Source organism: Xenopus laevis, chromosome 5L, assembly GCF_017654675.1.
Source record: "Xenopus laevis strain J_2021 chromosome 5L, Xenopus_laevis_v10.1, whole genome shotgun sequence".
Taxonomy (NCBI): Eukaryota; Metazoa; Chordata; class Amphibia; order Anura; family Pipidae; genus Xenopus; species Xenopus laevis.
The window spans coordinates 145,723,692-145,745,602 of NC_054379.1; the positions used below are offsets into that span (position 1 = coordinate 145,723,692).

Genomic DNA, 21,911 nt, shown 5'->3' on the forward strand with positions numbered 1-21,911 from the left:
TTGGGATTCGGCCTTTTTCAGCAGGATTCGGATTCGGCCGACCCAAATCCGAATTTGCATATGCAAATTAGGGGTGGGGAGGTAAATTGCATGACTTTTGGTCAGAAAACAAGGAAGTAAAAAATGTTTTCCCCTTCCCACCCTCGGTATTCAGCCGAATCTTTCGCGAAGGATTTGGGGGTTCGGCCGGATCCAAAAAAGTGGATTCGGTGCATCCCTAATATGATTGAAAGTAGCTCTTACTTTTAGTCTTAGGGCTGAACTCCAAGGAACGGTTCGGTACAATGTGTCGCGCGGTGATTAAATATAATGGTAGTGATCTCAGGTACAAACAACACGTATCTGACACAACTGTCGGATATGGCCGCCTCATGCTGTGTCTTTATCCGACAGTTGTGTTGTGTGTAGCTTGAAAATGCAATCAATGTTTCTATCACTTCCTGCGTTTCATCTCCATCAAATACCCACACACTGACTTCTTTTAAAAGTGTCAAGGAAAGATGCTTCTTGCTCAGACTTTCCTGGTCTGCAGCCACCACCAAAGAACAATAAAAGCGGCCATTGCATTTGGTCCCACCGTTTAATCCTCTCCAGTAAACAAATCTAATAACATATCCAGAATACGTGCTCTCGAGCCTTCAAACACCAGGAAATAATTGGGTGGAAACAAGCGATGACGTCGGCTCAATCAGGCAGACAAATTACAACAATATGTTATATTTCAGTGCTCTTGGCACTCTGTTAATAACAAGCCTTCCATCATAACTTAGGGAAGCAAAGAGCCAGGGGTCGGCCGAGGACCACTCAACGGCATACACGCTGTCTTCATGTTCTTCATACGTGCCTATTATACTGTCCTGCAGTGGTTCCTTTGTCCTGAAAGGGACACAAAGAAATGAAGTGAGAAAAACAATGTCACTGATTCAGCCAACGCGGTAATTGTGGGCACGGCAAATGAATGACAGGGAAAATGACAAACTTGTGGTCACGTCGCATTAATACATATTCATAGGCCCCTTTTTACGTCAAGCAATTTGATTTGAAAAAGAGTTAAATGTGTCATTACTGGTTCTCCATAAGACGCCCTCGAAGTGGAGCCCAGATAATGGCTGTTACTGACGCTCAACAAGTTCGTTCAGTCAGAGATCTGCTGAAATCCAGGGAAATACGGCTAAAAACATGACTAGGAGTTCACTTAGGCAAAAGTACTTTATCCTTTAATGAATAATATTTGATAGGAGAAACGTGATCCAAAAGAGCTACATTTGGGGGCAGATTTATCAAAGGTCGAAGTGAAAATTCGAATTAAAAAAAAAATCGAATTTCAAGCTAATTTTTGTGTACTTTGACTAGGGAATAGTCCAAACTCGATTTTGAAAAAGAATTAGAAAATTAGAAATTTATCATGTACTGTCTCTTTAAAAATTCGACCATTCACCATCTAAAACCTGCCGGATTGCTGTTTTAGCCTATCGGGGACCTCCTACATCCCATGTGGAGTCAATTGGCGGACTTTAAAAAATCAAAGGTTTTTTTAGGAGAAACTTTGAATCGAATTTGGTCGTCTCCCATGAACTCCATTTTAATCAAATCATTTAAAATTCTAAAACCAGTTTCCTTTTTCTCTGTAATAATAAAACAGTAGCTTGTACTTGATCCCAACTAAGATATAATTAATCCTTATTGGAAGCAAAACCAGCCTATTGGGTTTATTTAAAGGGATTAAGTCATGATTGTTATGATGTAGTTTTTATTTCTAAATGACACCGATTACACTGCAAATAATTCACTCTATAATATAAAATGTCATTCCTGAACCAGCAAGTGTATTTTTTAGTTATAATATTGGTGTGTAGGTGCATCTCAGGTCATTTTGCCTGGTCATGTGATTTCAGAAAGAGCCAGCACTTTAGGATGGAACTGCTTTCTGGCAGGCTGTTGTTTCTCCTACTCAATGTAACTCAATGTGTCTCAGTGGGACCTGGATTTTTACTATTGAGTGTTGTTCTTAGATCTACCAGGCAGCTGTTATCTTGTGTTAGGGAGTTAAGGAAAGGGAAAACAATGCCTTAAAGGGGTTGTTCACCTATGAGTTAACTTTTAGGGGCACATTTACTAAGCTCGAGTGGAGGATTAGAATAAAAAAAACTTAGAATTTCGAAGTTTTTTTTGGCTACTTCGACCTTCGAACTAAAAATCGTTCAACTATTGGACCATTCGATAGTCGAAGTACTGTCTCTTTAAAAAAAACTTTGACTACCTACTTCGCCAGCTAAAACCTACCGAGCACCAATGTTAGCCTATGGGGAAGGTCCCCGTAAGCTTTCCTTGCTTTATTTGATCGAAGGAAAATCGTTAGATCGATGGATTAAAAGATTTTTCCTTCGATCGAACGAAATTCGGTAAATCCTTCAACTTCGATGTTGAAGGATTTTACTTCGAGGTTCGAATATCGAGGGTTAATTAACTCTCGATATTCGACCAATAGTAAATGTGCCCCTTAGTATGATGTAGAGAGTGATATTCTGAGACAATTTGTAATTGGTTTTCATTTTTTATTATTTGTGGTTTTTGAATTATTTAGCTTTTTATACGGCAGCTCTCCAGTTTTCAATTTTAGCAAGCTGGTTGCTAGTATCCAAATTACCCTAGCAACCATGTACTTATTTGAATAAGAGACTAAACAGAACAGGAGAGGGTCTGATTAGAAAGATAGAAGCTACATGTGTAGCCTTACAGAGCATTTGTTTTTAGATGGGGTCAGTGACCCCCATTTGAAAGCTGGAAAGAGTCAGAATAACAAGGCAAATAATTGAAAATGACTAAAAAATAAACAATGAAGACCAGAGATATATATAATAATGAATAATACTTTTCTTCCTGCGGGTTGTCCTCCTGATCACTCAGATCTTCATCATCCACAAGATGACCGAATGGTTCAGAAGAAATGGACACCATATTGGATAGGATCACCCTGCTGTCGCTGCTTCCCGTCAGAACAAGCTGGTCATGGGAATGGTTGTATCGGACACTCCAAACCCTAGGGGGGAAAAATACATCTGAACTTTATACTGTGATATTGTTATAAAACAGAAAGTAGAACCTAACATAAACCAATAGATATTTATTGAATGTAGATCTGAATTCTGAAATCTATTTTGAATCCCTTCAGGCTCTAAAGTACCCAATGTACAGTGTCAGACTGGGGTACCTGGTAGGGATGCACCAAATCCACTATTTTAGATTCGGCTGAACCCTCGAATCCTTCATGAGAGATTGGGCCGAATACCGAACCAAATCCTAATTTGCATATGCAAATTAGAGGAGGGAAGGGGAAACATTTTTTCCTTCCTTGTTTTGTGACAAAAAGTCACAAATTAGGATTTAGTTCGGCTGAATCCTGCTGAAAACGGCCGAATCCTGGTCGAATTCCAAACCGAATACTGGATTCAGTGCATCCCTAGTACCTGGGGCCCACTAGGGAAACCAACGCCAACTTGAGCTGCTGTATCCCCCCTCTCCATACCACCTTAGCCAGTAATTGCCCTTAAAGCAGAACTAAAGCTGAACTAAAGAAGTAGCTGGAAATGTTGTACATTATGTTTTGTGCTTCTGTACCAGCCCAAGGCACCCACAGCCCTTTAGCAGTAAAGATCTGTGTCTCCAAAGATGCCCCAGTAGCTCCTCATCTTCTTTTCTGCTGATTCACTGCACATGCTCTGTGCTGCTGTCACTTACTGAGCTGAGGGACCCACTCACAATATAGAGTACACATAGAATAGAAATGTCACAATATAAGGCTGATTAGTAATTAATACAGATAATTACTACATGGCAGCTCAGAAACCAGTGCAATTAGCATCAGAATTTAATAATCAGCCCTGTAGCATCAGCTTATATTACAGACCAACCTCATTTTCTGCTGGATAATTAGTGACGAGCCCTAAGCTTAGCTTCTCAACAGCTGCTCAGAGCCCACTGAGCATGTGAGTGTCACAGACACTTTCCAAGATGGTGACCCCCTGTGACAAGTTTGAAGTCCTGGATCATTGCTGCTATTGACAAGCTGAAACTTTAGGCTGGTGCAATAAGTTCTGTATATAAAATATGGTATTTTTAGCCATATTTATTTTTAGGGGTTTAGTTCTCCTTTAATTGTCCTGTTAGAGCACTGCAGTCTGGTTGCATGGTCTTCTTATTTGTGCCTTTAGATTTACACATCATTCATGTGTAGTGTTGAGGCCTGCAGCCTCGGGGGGCCCCCATACTATCCCCCAGGTCCCCAGCCGCCGCCGATTCCTCCCCCCTGCACACGTGCGTATGTTTTTCTGGCGCTGCATCATTACAGTTTTTCCGGCGCAGAAGAAGGAGAACAGTAGCGAGTCTGGGCCTAAAAGAGCCGGGTTTTTTCCTGGCGTCCTTCTGGTCCAGTCCAACCCTGTACTGACACTGGGGCAACACATTTACACAGATTTGGGGGTGTAGTTCCAGGGAATTGGCCAATATAACATTCTGTGAGTTACGGGGGTTATTTATTAAAGGTTGAATTGTGTTTTCTCTAATAATTCGAGGGAAGTTTCACAGAAAAACTAAAATTTTTAGGGGGGCGAGAACAAGAATTTTTTGAGATTTATTATGCCCTGAAGCTGCTAAAAGCCTGAATCTGAAAACACTCCAGCTAAAACCTGTCGAATTCATGTAAAAGTCAATGGCAGATGTCCCTTTAACCATTTCAAGATGTTTGTAGCCTTCATGATTTTTTCTTTTTTTACGGTGGTTTGAGTTCGAAAACTCAATAAGTTCAAGGTATTCAAGGGTTTTAACCTATAACTCTATAAATTTGAGGTATTCCAGTTTTTTCCCTGATTGCATTCAATTGTGTTTTTTACTTTCAGGTTTTTTTCATAAATAAGCAGACATTTGGGTTCTGAGTTTATTCAGGTAGAACTCACTAACTCGACCTTTGATAAATAACCCCTTTAATATGCACGTTACATTATCAATATATCAGCAGTGACGAGGTTACGGCCTTCCCGCGTCCAGCACAAAAATGGTTAAGGCCCCCCACTTTGGGCCATTTAAACCCCCATTAACACCTTGGAAACCACTCACTTCCTCCACAATCAGATACATGAAGATCCAGAACTGTGTCGCCACAGGCACAGTCGCCATAAGGAGTAAGAGAAATGAAATGATTGGAGGTTCCAGGGAGCAGAGAGAAGAGAAGGTGTAGAGCATTTGCACCCTGCTGGGGTCACTGCAGATCAGGTTGGCATGCTCTACTATTGATGGCACTCTTCTCTGGGGGAATACTTCTCTTTCACAATGGGCACACAGTTCCTTTGCTAAAGAAGTGCACCAGCTCCTTGCAGTCTGAAGGAGAATATGTACATTATTATATATTTTTGTGCTGCAAGGGGCCACAGGGTTGATACAAAGAGTGGGGAATGGGGCTGTATGAAGGGCTCACACCAGGGCCGACTGGGATTTCCCCGGTAACCTGGTAGGCCACTCATACACCATAATCACCAGCACTTTAACCATAGGACTGTCACAATTGGCACCCTAAATCCAGAACAAGTGCTTGGCTCCCTGGGTTTGGCTCTTGCTTCAGCCTTTAACAGTCGCCTTTCAGTTCGGGAGGAGCCCTTAGCTAATTGGATGCCGCCAGGTCTTAATAAGAGAGGAGCAAAGGTTCTGAACGAGCAAAGGGGCACGGACGTTAGCAAGGTTTTGGACGAAAGGTACAGTTCAAGGAGCAGACAAAAGCATAGTCGGCAGGCCGGGTTGGTGCGGGCAGAATACAAGCAAGGTCAATCATGCCGGGGTCGTTACAGGCAGCGTTCACGGATCATCAGGCAGGCAAGGGTCAATATCAGTAGAAACAGAATAGTCAGGCAGGCAAGACAGGTCAGGATAAACAGAGTTCAGAATAGTCAGGCAGGCAAGGGGCAGATTTGGCAGAATTCAGAATAGTCAGGCAGGCAAGGGTCAAAACAGGAATCAGACAGTAGAAGAATCGCACCCAGATACTAACAAGTTAGACCTAACAACGGGCAATGAGTTTAAATATTTGAATTTCGTGCCATTGCGATGACGTCATGACGCTCGTGACACACTAAAACCCGGAAGTGCGCGCCGCATGCACCATAGAGAGCCAGCAACAGAGGAGAGAGTTTGCCGCCGGCCCGCTAGACCACCAGGGTGAGTCCTCACAAGGACAAGCAGATTCACGTTAATCATGTCACTTGCCAATTTCTCCGGTTGAGTTAATAGACGATGCCAACCTTCATACAGGCCATTGCCCCCTCCTTCTCAAAAATCTTCCTTGCAAACAGTGTACATAATGCATATATAAACTGTACAATAAAAACTAAATGTATTTGCTACGACCTGTGCCTTGTGATCCATTTCCAATCCACAGGAGTTCAAGTTCACATAGAACAGTCTCACCTACAGTCTAACACTGGGGCTCATTTACCAATACTGGGCATTGCCCATGAGCAGTTCCCTTTTTAAAGCCAGCTGCAAGTAGAACAATGACTGCAGCAATCTAATTGGTTGCCATGGGTTACTGCCCATGGGCAAATTTGGCCAGTTTTGATAAATGTCCCCCACTGTTTCTGTGTCCTCAGATCCCCAAATCCAATTCCATTTCTACGTTTCCCCTCTGAATATGAAATAAAAATGGATACTTATAACTGCTTGCCCCAGCTCCTTTAACTGCATTCTACTATTACCACCTAGCTATTCTGCTGCCTCTCCATCACAATTACACTTCCCACACTGTTCTTCTCAGAATGCCCCCTTTATTACACCTACATCTGTATCCCACCTCTTCACAACTGTGCACCTGAGTACATACTATAAGTGTGCCATGATATAGCCTCTCAGTCACAGTTTTAAGGAGACTGAAACTCTAGTATACTTGTTTCAGTAGTAAATACAGCACTACATTACATTTACCATGCAGCAATTCCTTCCTTATCATTTAAGCTGAAAAGCTCCAAAATTATTTCATTATTTCATTTTAACTCCCCCTCCAATCGCTGACACAGACAAGCACATTTGTATTTGTGTAAGTGCAAAATATGAACAAACCTACAGCAACTAAGGGAATGACTTGCAACTGGCAAAATGGGAATTAAACTGATCGTGTTGGGGAAAACCTCACCTTGTGTCTGCAGTGCAGTTTTGGGCTCCAGGGATGTTAATGAGAGGATGATTTTTTGGACAAACATAACATCCAATGCTATTGGGACCTTAAGATCTACATTTAGTTTGTATGGGTTTTGTTATATAGTTTATATACGTGAGTGTATAGTTAGGTCTATATCGGTATGTGATACAGGTGAACTGGGGATCATTTGGAAAGGTTGGACTTTGGTCATTTTTCAAACCATGTTTTCTATGTCACTATGAGGTAGGGTTGCCAACTTTATGTCTGGCTGAGACCGGGGCAGGGGATGGGTCCGTGATGTCAGTGGGCGGACCCGCGTCATCGGTGGGCGTGGCTATGGCGATCAGCGATTGGTCGATCGCCGTGTCAATCAAGGGAATCCCGCCCAGTTTTCCTTATTTGGAAAACCAGGCAGGAAATATAAGCCCGGGCAGCCTCTCAAAATACCGGGCTGTCCGGTCAAAACCAGACAGGCCCAGACAGTAGGCAACCCTACTATGACGTGCATTCTTTGCAAAATGTCCTAGAGCCCCAAGTTACCCCAATGTCATGCTGCTCTGACCCAACCACCAGCATCACTGTGGAGAGTCTCAATGGTGCAAGAGTTGGGTAAGGAGGCAGGTGCTCTCAGTGCTGGAGGGAGCCCATCATACTCTCTAACAGTAACAAGAGCCCAACTTACAAAATCAGCACCCCTCTGTTTCGCCTCTCCTATAATCTGGTCCTTCTGCACCAATATATGTTATTTATGTTTTGAATCTAGGGTTGCCACCTGGCCAGTATTTTTTTCTTCCTTGTCTTGTGACAAAAAGTCATGCTATTTCCCTCCCAGTCCTAATTTGCGTATGCAAACGTTTCGGCCCCCCTTGGGGCCTTTTTCAAGGATGAAAAAGGCCCCAAGGGGGGCCAAATCTTTGGAGACTAGATTCATACAAATAAAATTATATGATTCACTAGTGGAGTGCAGATCTATGTGATCATTTATACATACAAGTATTTGATCCAGCACATAAAATCTGGATTTGAGTGTGGCTGCCATTGGGCATATAAATTAGGGATGCACCGAATCTAGGATCCAGTTCGGGATTCGGCCAGGATTCGGCCTTTTTAAGCAGGATTCGGATTCGGCCGAATCCTTGTGCCGAACCGAATCCTAATTTTCATATGTAAATTAGGGGCAGGTAGGGAAATCACGTGAATTTTTGTCACAAAAGAAGATTTTTTTCCACTTTTTCCTTTCGGATTTGGTTTGCTATTTGGCCGAATCTTTCACCAAGGATTCGGGAATTCGGCCGAATCCCAAATACTGGTTTCGTGCATCCCTAATATAAATATATATATATATATATATATACTGTATATATATATATATATATATATATATATATATATATATATATATATATCTCCACAAAAACCGCACACATAGGACTTGTTAGTGCAAAAAAATTGAAAAAATGTTTTATTCCGACGTTTCGGTTCACATACAGGAACCTTCTTCAGGTGGGGTACGTCGGAATAAAACATTCTTTCAATTTTTTTGCACTAACAAGTCCTATGTGTGCGGTTTTTGTGGAGATATGTACAAGTTAGTAATTTAACCAGCACCTGGGCAGTTGCCTTAATAGAAAAGTGTGCTCCAGTTTTTGGACTTGCTATATATATATATATATATATATATATATATATATATATATATATATATATATATATATATATATATATATATATATACACACACACACATAGATACATGAGAAAAATAAACCTTTCAAAGACTAATTTAGAAAATCCTGTGAGTGCCATTCTTCTGCAATGTTTATATATATATCTATATATCTATATATATATATATATAATATATTTATATATATTTTTTATATTATAGTGTTAAAACATGTTCAGTTTTATCTCTTCAATATAAGGTTCCCATGGTAACCTCTTACTACTACACTTATACTCCAGACACAATGATTCAGTAGTTGTCTACTGAATTAAAGAAAAAAAAAAACTAAACAATATATTTTTTTCTCATAAAAGTGACGTTTTTTCTTCATAAGGTTGTTCTACAATCTGTTATACAAATAATTTCCAATTGACTTGTATTCCTGTTTCGTCATTATGTCCCAGAATGTCCATTTAAAAGATAATATCAGGTTTGCCATTAGGCAAAGCTTCAGCTCATACAAGCTGTTCTGTATCATTATTCCTGCGCCTCCACATTTATAAATCTTTTGTGGTTCTTTTTTTGTGGTTTTCTTTTTTTAAGAAACAAGACTTATAATTAGAATTGACCAGTCCCTACAACCCCCCACCCCCCATTTGTCTGTGACTTTAAGGATATCATTTTAAACCAGCTTCCAAGATTTTAGCCCATAGAAAATAATGGAATTTGACTGGTCTGAAGAACACTTTTCCGAAAAAAAATGAGTGGGGGGGGTAATGCCTTATAAAATTAGCAAAAAAATCTAACTAAAAATTCCAGAATCAATATGAATAAACTTAAGTTACCCATAGCAACATTTGTTTTCTTTGGCTAAATTGCAGTAGAATTAGAATTCGTTGCTACTGGTTAACTGATGTTAAATGGACCCTGTGTCAGGCAACCAGATTCCACCAAGTATATATAGTGAGTAAAGTACCCCTTTTGTAAAATATAAGAATATTATAAATTACAGAGGAGTTTCATGACCATATACAGGTCATGGGACTCCGAGGTAACTTCTAATATCCTCATATTTTGCAACAGGGGGTACTTTACAACAGTTTCAGTGAGTCATGTGACAGAAATGACATCAGAACTCACCATTTATAACTGATGACATCAGAACTCACCGTTTATAAGGATATAATTTACAAGATATTCATGGCTTTTGTGTATTATATAGTGAATAAAGTACCCCCAGTTGTAAAATATAAGGATAATTATAAGTTACAGAGGAGTTTCATGACCATATAAAAACACAAGGCCGAGTGTTTTTATACAGGTCATGGAACTCCGAGGTGACTTCTAATATCCTCATATTTTACAACTGGGGGTACTTTATTTATTATAATACACAAATTTCAATGAGTCATGTGACAGAAATGACATCAGAACTCACCGTTTATAACTGATGACATCAGAACTCACCGTTTATAAGGATGTCATTTACAAGATATTCATGGCTTTTGCATACTATATAATATATAGTATATATATATAAGTGTTTTATAAAAACTGAAAACTCATAAAAATAGTCACAGACTCTAGGGTAAATTTCAATAGAAGACAGCTAACCTACTGTTTTTTGGATTGTGGGAGTAAGTAAGAACAGGGAACTGAACCCAGCAATACAATACAATGATGTTAGTCACTGTGTCACCATTTGTATTTTATTCCTTCTTAATAGCCTTTTCTTCGTAAATAAACAAGTCAACTTTGTCCACTTGTGTACAGATCTGAAGTCTTATTATTATTTGCTGACCAGGTCCATTTTCTTTCTTTGAAATTCTCTTCACAATTATTGTTCGTAGGGGAAGAGTCAGACGTGTAACTTTTTTCCCCTGGGCCCCCCCCCCCCAAAATAATTTTCTGGGGCCCCTCTAGGTCAAATAGATAAAAGCAACCCCCAGCTACCCCAACCCCTTACTACACAACTGTCTGCCAAGAGGGGAGAGTAATGTGTAGGAGGAGGGTGCATGGTGCAGATACTGTAGCCTTCTATTTGCTTCCAACTCTTGAGATATATAATACTTTGCCCAGGGAACTTGCTAATAAACCACTTTATTTCTGCTGCAAACAACTCAGTCATGCTCTTTGGCAGAAGCCCATTCCAAATTGCTGACTCACGTCAGTTGGGGAAGGCTAATAAATCATTTACTGACACATGCTCCATCAACTTAAGAATTTCAGCTGAGAGAACTAGTTGCTACTTTTTGTCTGTCTGGGACTTAACTAGAAAAGAGTCTAGAGATCACTAATAAAGTATTAAATATGGTAGAAACTATAAGAACAAAGTATTGGCTGTTTGTAAGACAGATTTTAGAGGCTTTTAATTGACAGAGGAGGGTGTGGGTAGGAGAGGATGAATAGGATAGATTTTTATGGTTATTACAACTTTTCTGTAAGGAGGAATGGGAAAGGAAAGACCTAATATTAGACGACCATGGACAGCAGACCCTTCGATCTGGTCAAAATCCATTCAAGTCAATGGCAGGCGGCACAGGAGCTTGTGGAAATATGAAAGCAGAGAAAAAGTTATGTGTGCCAAGAGCCACCTTTGTGTAATTGCAAAGAAGGTTTAAAGGACAAGGAAAGTTAAACTAAAGAAGTAGCTAGAAATGTTGTACATTATGTTTTGAGCTTCTGTACCAGCCCAAGGCAACCCCAGCCCTTTAGCAGTAAAGATCGGTCTCCAAAGATGCCCCAGTAGCTCCCCATCTTCTTTTCTGCTGATTCACTGCACATGCTCTGTGCTGCTGTCACTTACTGAGCTTAGGGACCCACTCACAATATATAGTACACAAAGAATAGAAATGTCACAATATAAGGCTGATTTTAATACAGATAATTACTACATGGCAGCACAGAAACCAGTACAATTAGCATCAGAATTTAATAATCAGCCCTGTAGCATCAGCTTATATTACAGACCAACCTCATTTTCTGCTAAAAAGATATTGCATAAAACAGCTGATATATAAAACCCTGCTTCATGTAAATAAACCATTTTCATAATAATATTCTTTTTTAGTAGTATGTGCCATTGGGTAATCCTAAATAGAAAACTGCCATTTCAAAAAATAAGAGCCCCTGGGATGGTACGATTCACTGTGTACACAAACATACTATACATGTTAGGTCACATGAGCCTATTAAAGGAGAAGGAAAGCTACGGAGGCATTTTATTGCCAATAGATTAGCTGCAATAGTGCAAGCTAGAATGCTATATTTATTCTGTAGAATGTTTAACCATATCCGAGTAAATAGCTTTAGAATCTCTTTAGGATAGCAGCTGCAGTATTAGCTTGGTGTGACATCACTTCCTGCCTCTCCCTGCTCACTCATAGCTCTTAGCTCAGATTACAGCAGAGAAGGAAGGGGAAGTGGAGCAAACTGAGCATGCTCATGCCAGGGGCAAGGAGGTTTAAGATGAAAACAGGAAGTCTGATACAGCCCAAGTGTACACAATAAAAGGAAAGAAATGCAGTGTTTCTTTTGACAGAGGAATCAGAGCAGCATTACTTTAAGGGTTTACTGGTATATTGCGGTGGACCTTTCTGATAAGGCTTACTTAGTTTTAATTTCTCCTTTAAAAGACAGAGTTCTGTCTTTTGCTTCCACACTTCTTCCTGTTACAGTTATGGGCAAATTTATCAGGGGCCGCGATTCGAATTGAAAAAACTTCGAAATTCAATTTCAAAAAGACCAACCAAAGTGAAGTTGAAGTTTTTTTTGGGTCAAAGAGGTCCGTATTCAGCCGAATTCTAATCGTACGATTGAAGGAATAGCGATCGAATTTGATTCAAAGTTTTCCCCCCAAAAAACGTTGACTCCAATTGACTCCATATATGTTCTAGGAGGTCCCCCATAGGCTAAAACAGCACTTCGGCAGGTTTTAGATGGCGAATGGTCGAAGTCGAAGTTTTAAAGAGACAGTACATGATAAATTTCGATATTCAACGTTTTTTTCAAATTCGAATTGAAGTTGGACTATTCCCTAGTCGACATACACAAAAAATAGCTTGAAATTCGAAGTTTTTAACATCGAAAACTCACTTCGACCCTTTATAAATCTGCCCCTTACAGTTGTAGTATTTCTGGTCAGGTGATCTCTGAGGCAGCACACAGACCATCACAAAATGGTGGCTCAAGGCAAGAGATGTAAAAGGGCAAAATTTACTCAAATATATAGACCAGTTTGGTAAGATTCTTTAATATTCCACTTATTAAAGAAATTCTATGAAACTCTTGTCTTACACTATACACTTGCTATGTATACACTTGCTATGTGTTATTGCTGTCACCTACCACTACAAAGACAATTGGATGGACTGTGTTGTGCCCGTACTTATGCTTAAATTCATTTTAAAATGGTTAATAGGATGTCCGATGTCCATGCACAATATATAAACGGAATAAGTCATTTCAATACAAAAGAACGGAGTGTTACCAGTGAGAATGCTCCTCTAGGGTTTTTACTGGTTCATGAATATTTCTGGTATCCCAAAACTTTACTTTGCAATCATCTCCACAACTGGCCAGATAGTACTGCTTATTGGGGTTAAAGTCCAGGTCTCGAACCAACTGTCCATGAGCATTTTCAATGCAGTAGATCTGTCTGGAAAATAAAGAAATACAACAATTATGAATTCAAGCAATCTCTTATCTGGGATGACTAATGCTGTCCCAAACCCATATCAGGAACTCTTCAAGATAAAGGAAAACTTTACCCCCAAAATAAATATTTAAGCAACAGTTTATATCATATTAAGTGGCATATTAAATAATCTTATCAAACTGGAATATATATTTAAGTAAATATTGCCCGTTTACATCTCTTACCTTGACCCCCCGTTTTATCGTATTTTCTGTGCTGTCTCAGAGATCACCTGACCAGAAATACTGCAGCTCTTACTGTAACAGGAAGTGTGTAACAGGAAGTGTGTAAGCAAAAGACAGAACTGTCTTTTAATTGGCTCATGTGATTTAACATTTATGGTTTGTTTGTGTGCACCGTGAATCCTAGATTCCCAGGGGGCGGCCCTTATTTTTTCAAAATGTTAATTTTCTATTTAGGATTACCCAATGGCACATACTACTAAAAAAGTATATTATTATGAAAATGGTTTATTTACATGGAGCAGGGTTTTACATATGAGCTGTTTTATGCAATATCTTTTTATAGAAACCTAAATTGTTCGGGGGTATAGTTTTCCTTTAATATGGTAGCCTCACAGAAACTCATCTGTGATTTATCACACCACGACCATGGAAATAGTTCTAATTCGAATTATTCACCACCTAAGGTGTTACATTTATTTACAAGTCAATGGCGGAGGTCCATTGATCCATTTGAATATTTTAATTGCATTTCTGACATTCAAGTTTTTTTCGGGGGAAAATTCGATTCGAGTTTCGTTTGTATTTGATTCAAATATGAAACAAATTTTCAGATTGTTCCCATTTAATCGAATTTCAGACATTGTAATTTTTTTCATAAATAGCCTTCCCTTTGAGTTGTGAGTACATTGAATTCATTAGAGTCAAAAAAATTCACATCAATTCTTAATTCGACCTTTGATAAATCTGCCCATTAATGTTTAAATGATTTTTAGCAGATTTAAGGTACAGGTATGGGACCTGTTATCCAGAATGCTCGGGACCTGGGGCTTTCCAGATAACGGATCTTTCTGTAATTTGGATCTTCATACATTATGTCTACTAGAAAATCAATTAAACATTAAATAAACACAATAGACTGGTTCTGCTTCCAATAAGGATTAATTATATCTCCGTGTGGACCAAGTACAAGTTACTGTTTTATTATTTTTAAAATTTAAAAAATTTGAATTATTTAGAGAGACAGCCTTTCCATAACTCGGAGCATTCTGGATAACGTGTTTCCTGTAGGGATGCACCGAATCCAGTATTTGGGACGCGGCCGAATCCTTGGTGAAAGATTCGGCCGAATACCGAACCGAATCCTAATTTGCATATGCAAATTAGGGGCAAGAAAGGAAAAAGTGGGAAAAAAAATCTTCTTTTGTGACGAAAAGTCATGTGATTTCCCTACCCGCCCCTAATTTACATATGCAAATTTGGATTCCGTTCGGCTAGGCACAAGGATTCGGCCGAATCCGAATCCTGCTTAAAAAGGCCGAATCCCGAACCGAATCCTGGATTCGGTGCATCCCTAGTTTCCTGTTAATGGATCCCATACCTGTATAGTGATCCAAATTACAGAAATACCCCCTTATCCAGAAAATCCCAGGTCCTGAGCATTCTGGATAACAGGTCCCACACCTGTGTTCTTGTTGGATTAGAATACAAAGAGAACAAATACCATAAGAAGGAAACTAGAAACATTTTCTTTAACATTTTCCCCCTGACTTGTCCTTTGTGCAAGAAAATCGCATACATTTACGGAATATCTTTGAACACGCTATAAACTATTAGGCTGTAATTCAAGAACACCTTGAAAGGCCACTGGTTGCCCATGTCTGCTCTAGAGTCTATTCTGTACTAAGTAGGGAGACGGTGCAGAAAGAGAAAGACATGATAAGACAAGTATATATACATCTATCTTGCTCTTACAAAATAGGGTGCTAATATTCTCTTTATTCTTCTTGTTGCTATAGCAGCAACTGTTTCTGGAACTTTGTATCTGCAGGGGGGGGTACCTTTACTGTGTTGAGATGTGTAGATTTCGGCCTTCTCCGTTTCTTGCACTAGACCTGTACTGATATACAGTACTGTGACTTTATCTTCTATCATTTGGCTTGTGATCCATATACATAATATCTACAGCCAGAAATAATACGACTATGAATATATACAGCAAGTAGATTTTTTACCTCCCCACAAACAAAATTAATTATGCCTCTAAATATGACAATGTACATGGGGCCATGCTGCAACCCCCAACAGAGGCATTTTATTGCCAATAGATTAGCTGCAATAGTGCAAGATAGAATTCTATATTTAATCTGTAGAATGCTTTACCATACCTGAGTAAAAAGCAATAAAAGCTCTCTGTTTGTTTAGGATAGCAGCTGCCATATTAACTTGGTGTGACATCACTTCCTGCCCGAGTCTTTCCCTGCTCACTTATAGCTCTGGGCTCAGATAAAGCAGAGACGGGGGGGGAGTAAAGAGGATCAAACTGAGCATGCTCACGCCCAGGGCAAGGAGGTTCTTCACACCCAGGGCTGAAGGCAGGAAGTCTGATACAGAAGCCCATGTGTACACAATAAAAGGAAATACATGATGTGTTTCTTTTGACAGAGGACTCAGAGCAGCATTACTTTGAGGGTTTACTGGTATATTTAGGTGGACCTTTCTGATATGGCTTACTTAGTTTTAACCTTTCCTTCTGCTTTAATGTTTAAATGATTTTGTAGCAGCCTTAACGGATGGAGATCTGAATTACGGAAAGATCCAAGGTCCCAGGCATTCTGGATAACAGGTCCCATACCTGTATATATTTGATCACCTACATATGCTCATATCTTCCTTAGCAGGAATTTTAAATTGACACCAGCCAGTGAGGCACAGGCTAGATATTAACAGTACAGAAATTTCAGACCCATCAAAAAGTCCAGATCTCAATCCAATATAGAATTTGACAAGGGCACTGATGATGCCCCATGCAGCCTGAACTTGAACTTTTGCAGTGGGGAACTGGCCCACCGGGATACCAGGAAAACTCCGGGTGGGCCCAGGTGTTAGTGGGCCTTATCGCTTCTAACGATTTGGCCTATTTCATGGTCAGTCTCTATTTCTTTATAGTAAAAAAGAAGCTTAATAATGGAAGAATATCATATATTAAGTAGATATAAAATATAATGAGTATAAAGAGGTTGAGTGAGGAGAGGAGAAATAATAGTTTGGGCCCCTGGTCTGCGGTTTTCTGGTGCGCCCCTGGCGTCCCAGTCCGACACTGAGGGTGCAAGACTAATAAACACCTATCCACAAAGACTCAAAGCTGGAATTGCTGCCAAAGGTACATCTACTAAATATTGACCTGAATAAGGTTTTTACATGTGCCATTATTTATTAATTCCTTAGAGTCACTCTGCAGAGATCTGTTTTCACTTTGACATGAAAGAATCTATTTCTGTTGAAAATGAAATCCATTGTGATTCCGTGTTCTATGACAATGAAACATGAACACTTCCAAGGGGGGCACATACTTTTTTTTATAGACGCTGTATTCTGTAATTCGCCCCTCGTGGGAGCTAGCTTAATCTGAAAGAGGTCATATCGGGCAACTTTAATGCCCTTGTCTAAAGGACACATTTAAAGAAAACCTTTCAAGGTGCAGAGAGCTGTGTCTGAAAGTGAATGTTTTTACAGTAGTTGTCAGGTATTGCTGGGTTTCTGGCTCGATGCCTCGATGGCCAGGTGAGCAGCCTGTAGGGTTGCTCGCTATGTGTTACCTGGCCTCTGCAGCCCCAGCCTAGCTGCTGCCTGAGTAGTTGCAATCAGCCAATCAGGGCTGACACTGCCCTATTTAAGGCAGCCCTTAGAACACTCCTTGCCGGAGCATTACATGGTCTCCCTAGTGCTGCAGCTGCGCCCCTAACTAGGTTGTTCAAGCTCTTGTCCTTTTCCTTGTTATTCCTCCTTGCCTTGGTCTGCCTGTCCTTGTCTATCTTGTCTACCAGCCTTGACCTTGATCTGACCCTTGCCTTGCCTGTGCTCATTTCCTATTCCTCCATGTACCTTTCCCTGACTTCACCTTGTACCAACCTTGCCTTGCCTCTTCCTGCTTCCTGTCCTGTTCGGCCTTGAACCCTGTCTTATAGCTTCCCTTATCTCTCTCTCTCTATCTCACTCTCCTGTGTTATTTGCTCCTCTTGCTATTCTGCTCCAGTCTCCCTCTGCTCTCCTGCTACTCAGTTCTCTCCTGCTATCCAGTCCTCCCCTGCTACCCAGTCTCCTTCTGCTCCAGTATACTTCTGTATCCTGTCCTCCCACTGTCTTGTCCCCCAAATCTACGACTGCACAGTCTAGTCTCATCCTCTTAGTCTGCCCACGATCTACACCCTCATCGACCTGTCCAGTCTGGTCCTGACATTCGCCCGATCTGTCCTGCTTCACTCTGCACCTGTTCCAGTTCGACTATGCCCTCGTCTCCCTGTTCCTGCCTTTCCCTTTGTGTTCTGTGGACACAACCAGTCCCTGCCTAAAGGAGTCGCCTTCTCCCTTCAGTCTCTGCAGCGCCCCTACCTAATCCTTGACAGTAGTTGAGTGAACAAAATCAAAAAATGACCTGCCTTACCTACTGGAGGTTTATGGACCTTAAAGGGATACTGTCATGGGAAAATAATTTTTTTTTCAAAATGAATCAGTTAATAGTGCTGCTCCAGCAGAATTCTGCACTGAAATACGTTTCTCAAAAGAGCAAATAGATTTTTTTATATTTAATTTTGAAATCTGACATGGGGCTAGACATATTGTCAATTTCCCAGCTGCCCCAAGTCATGTGACTTGTGCTCTGATAAACTGCAATCACTCTTTACTGCTGTACTGCAATTTGGAGTGATATCACCCTCCTCCCTTTTCCCCCCCAGCAGCCAAACAAAAGAACAATGGGAAGGTAACCAGATAACAGCTCCCTAACACAAGATAACAGCTGCCTGGTAGATCTAAGAACAGCACTCAATAGTAAAATCCCATGTCCCACTGAGACACATTCAGTTACATTGAGAAAGAAAAACAGCAGCCTGCCAGAAAGCATTTCTCTCCTAAAGTGCAGGCACAAGTCACATGACTGGGGGCAGCTGGGAAATTGACAAAATGTCTAGCCCTATGTCAAATTTCAAAATTGAATGTAAAAAAATCAGTTTGCTCTTTTGAGAAATGGATTTCAGTGCAGAATTCTGCTGGAGTAGCACTATTAACTGATGCGTTTTGAAAAAAACATGTTTTCTGATGACAGGATCCCTTTAAATAAAGGTATGTGGGTTTGTATTTGTGTTAACAAATACTTAAATTTTTAGCACACCAGACTTTTCATTAAATATGTTTTCTTTTCAGGTTTTTGTTCAAAGAATAACAGCAGGATTCAAATTTTTTTTTAAATAAAATAAATGTTTTACAAGGATAACGTCAAGTTGTATAATGCCACCCAATTAAGGCTACTGCACTATCCCCTGGGACAGCTTTATGGACCCGAAATGAGTCAAACTGAGATCTATAAAAGGTGGCTAACAAGAAGAACTGTGAATGTAGCTTGTTAAATAACAACTGCTGCCTCTTGCGCTGGACAAGATGTTCTTTCTCACTAGGTAACAAAATTGGGACCTTAAGACAGTTTAAGTGATATTTACTTTTTAGTTGTACTTTTTTTTTTTTTTTTTTTTAGAAAAGGCATGAATGGGTTACCATTAAGGCAAAAAAATGTTTTGCTGAGGTGTATCGTTTAGGTTCGTGATTAAAGGGGTTGTTCACCTTTGAGTTAACTTTTAGTATGATGTAGAGAGTGATATTCCGAGACTATTTGCAATTTTTTTCATTTTGTATTATTTGTGGCTTTTGAGTTATCATGGGACCCTAACAACCATGCACTGATTTGATTATTTTGCTGATTTAAATGTGAGACCGGAATATGAATAGGAGAGGCCTGAATAGAAAGATGACTAATAAAAAGTAGCAATAACAATATATTTGTAGCCTTGCAGAGTAATTGTTTTCAGATGGGGTCAGTCAGTAGATTTGAAAGCTGGAAAGAGTCAGAAGAAGAAGGCAAATAATTCAAAAACTTTAAAAAAAACACTGAAGACCAATGGAAAAATTGCTTAGAATTGGCCATTCTATAACATACTAAAAGTTAACTTAAAGGTGAACCACCCCTTTAAGGATGTGGCTAAAACAGCAGACATCATAGTCTGGAATGGAAAGGGGAAAATGTCGCCTACAGGCTAGGGCAGGCATGTCCAAAGTCAGGCCCTCAGCGTCCATCATGAAATTAATAATAATGTGGCCCCCCAACACAGTGCAATCAGGAATCATGTAGCCGTAGCAGTAATATTTGGGCACACGATTAGTGAAATGATCGTCTATAGTGCTGCGTGTGTGCTGAAGATGTTAGCAATAGGCTACGCGATTCCTTGTCTAAATGAGGCGCGGAGAATAAGTCCAAACAGACTCCACTTCCTAAACGCTGTGTACGTGTCCATCTCCAGGAGTGAATGATCCTGATCACAAGCTAACTACCTCTGAACGGATGTCAGGCTGAATGGTCGGCCCTCATACATTTTCACCTCACTAAATCTGGCCTTTGTTGCAAAAAGTTTGGACACCCCTGGGCTAGGGTCTTCATATTAAAGGAGAATTTAAAAAAACCCTACCACCCTACCCTACATAGACCCCCCTCCCACCTCCCCCCAGCCTAAGTATTACCCTGGGCAAATGCCCCTAAGTCTTTACTTACCCCTCGGTGCAGATTCTGTCTAATGGAGTTCACGGGAGCCATCTTCTTCTCATCTGTAAACTTTTGGGAAGTAAGTGCCGTGTCGGTGCATGCGCAGTTGGCGCCAGTCTCGTTCCGGAGTTTACCGAATCGGCTGAAGATGGCGCGAGTGAACTCCACTGGACAGAATCTGCACGGAAGGAAAGTAAAGACTATGGGGCATTTGACCAAGGTAACACTTAGGCTGGGGGGGAAGGAGGGTCTATGTAGGGTAGGGTTTTTTTGACTTTAGGGTTTAGTTCTCCTTTAAATAATGGCTAAGGGCAGTTCAAGCTATAAACATACACACACCCAAAAACACAAGCTGAAGCTTTCCGATACTCTCCCTGCCTATAATTGCTGCTCACCAAGGCCCCAACATGTGTAATGCCTGGCCAGGTTATACAGCTTGCCCCCAACATTGCCTTAGAAGTTCCACTTTTGCTAAAGTATAAAACTACCGAGATACTTATAAATAATAGGTAAACATTCTAAGGACACCAAAGCCCATATTTAATCAATGTCCCTGAACATAATTCATCACCCAGCAGCAGAATAGTCTCTTTGGATAATGCAGGATGCGCCACTGTGGAAGTACCAAGGCGTTTCACACATGCAGCATTGTGTCAAAGAGCGACCCAACACAAATAATTGTTTTGTTCTACCGAATCCCATGTATAATTCATATCCTATAAATATCCTTAAAGGACAGAAAAATGTAATCAGTCAACAGTCTCTTTGAAATCTTTAGATAACTGTTACTCTGGTTGTTAAAAGGTTAACAGTAAGGCTACAGCATCCCCTTAATCACTTAGAATTCCTTCTCCTCCTCTAACCACCTCAGCCCTCTCCCTCAGGAATCTACTTTGGCATGGTCAGTTCTTCTCAGCTCAGATTACTAAACACACTCTCCAGTCTAACAGCCAATGAAGAGATAGCATTGCTGGTTCCAATAGAAACTCTTTCTCTTAACTCTTAACCTCTCTTGAGCTGAGCTTTACCATTACAGTGCTCAACCCTAGCAGAGCTTTTTATCAAAGTATGTTGTACCTATGTAAACCTGCATTCTGCATTGCATGAACTTTACAGCATACATGTCCTGTTTGCACATGTTAATGTTACCTAAGATGTGTCAGAGGGAAAATGGCCACCGGGTGAAAGCTGCTATTTGTTTTAGGAAAATGTGATGGCGCTGGCTAATGGAGGGGGTATATACACATAGTAACATAGTAAGTAAGTAAGGTTGAAAAAAGACACATGTCCATCGAGTTCAACCTTTTTTTTTAACTACCTATCTGCCAGTTGATCCAGAGGAAGGCAAAAAACCCATCTGAAGCCTCTCCAATTTGCCTTAGAGGGGGAAAAATTCCTTCCTGACTCCAAAATGGCAATCGGACTAGTCCCTGGATCAACTTGGACCATGAGCTATTTCCCATAACCCTGTATTCCCTTACTTGCTAAAAAGCTATCCAACCCCTTCTTAAAGCTATCTAATGTATCAGCCTGTACAACTGATTCAGGGAGAGAATTCCACATCTTCACAGCTCTCACTGTAACAAACCCCTTCCCAA

At 40.3% G+C, this 21,911-nt stretch overlaps 1 protein-coding gene across 3 annotated transcripts in view; it reads right to left on the minus strand.

Moving 5' to 3' along the window:
- Positions 1-566: 566 nt before the first annotated feature.
- eipr1.L (EARP complex and GARP complex interacting protein 1 L homeolog) overlaps positions 567-21,911 on the minus strand; it is a 118,319-nt gene continuing 96,974 nt past the window's right edge. For all 3 annotated transcript variants that reach the window (NM_001096651.1, XM_041562336.1, XM_041562337.1), the window contains 3 exon segments: positions 567-876; positions 2,873-3,040; positions 13,336-13,503. In NM_001096651.1, the coding sequence (NP_001090120.1) occupies positions 702-876; positions 2,873-3,040; positions 13,336-13,503 (511 nt within the window). In that variant the 3' untranslated portion in view covers positions 567-701.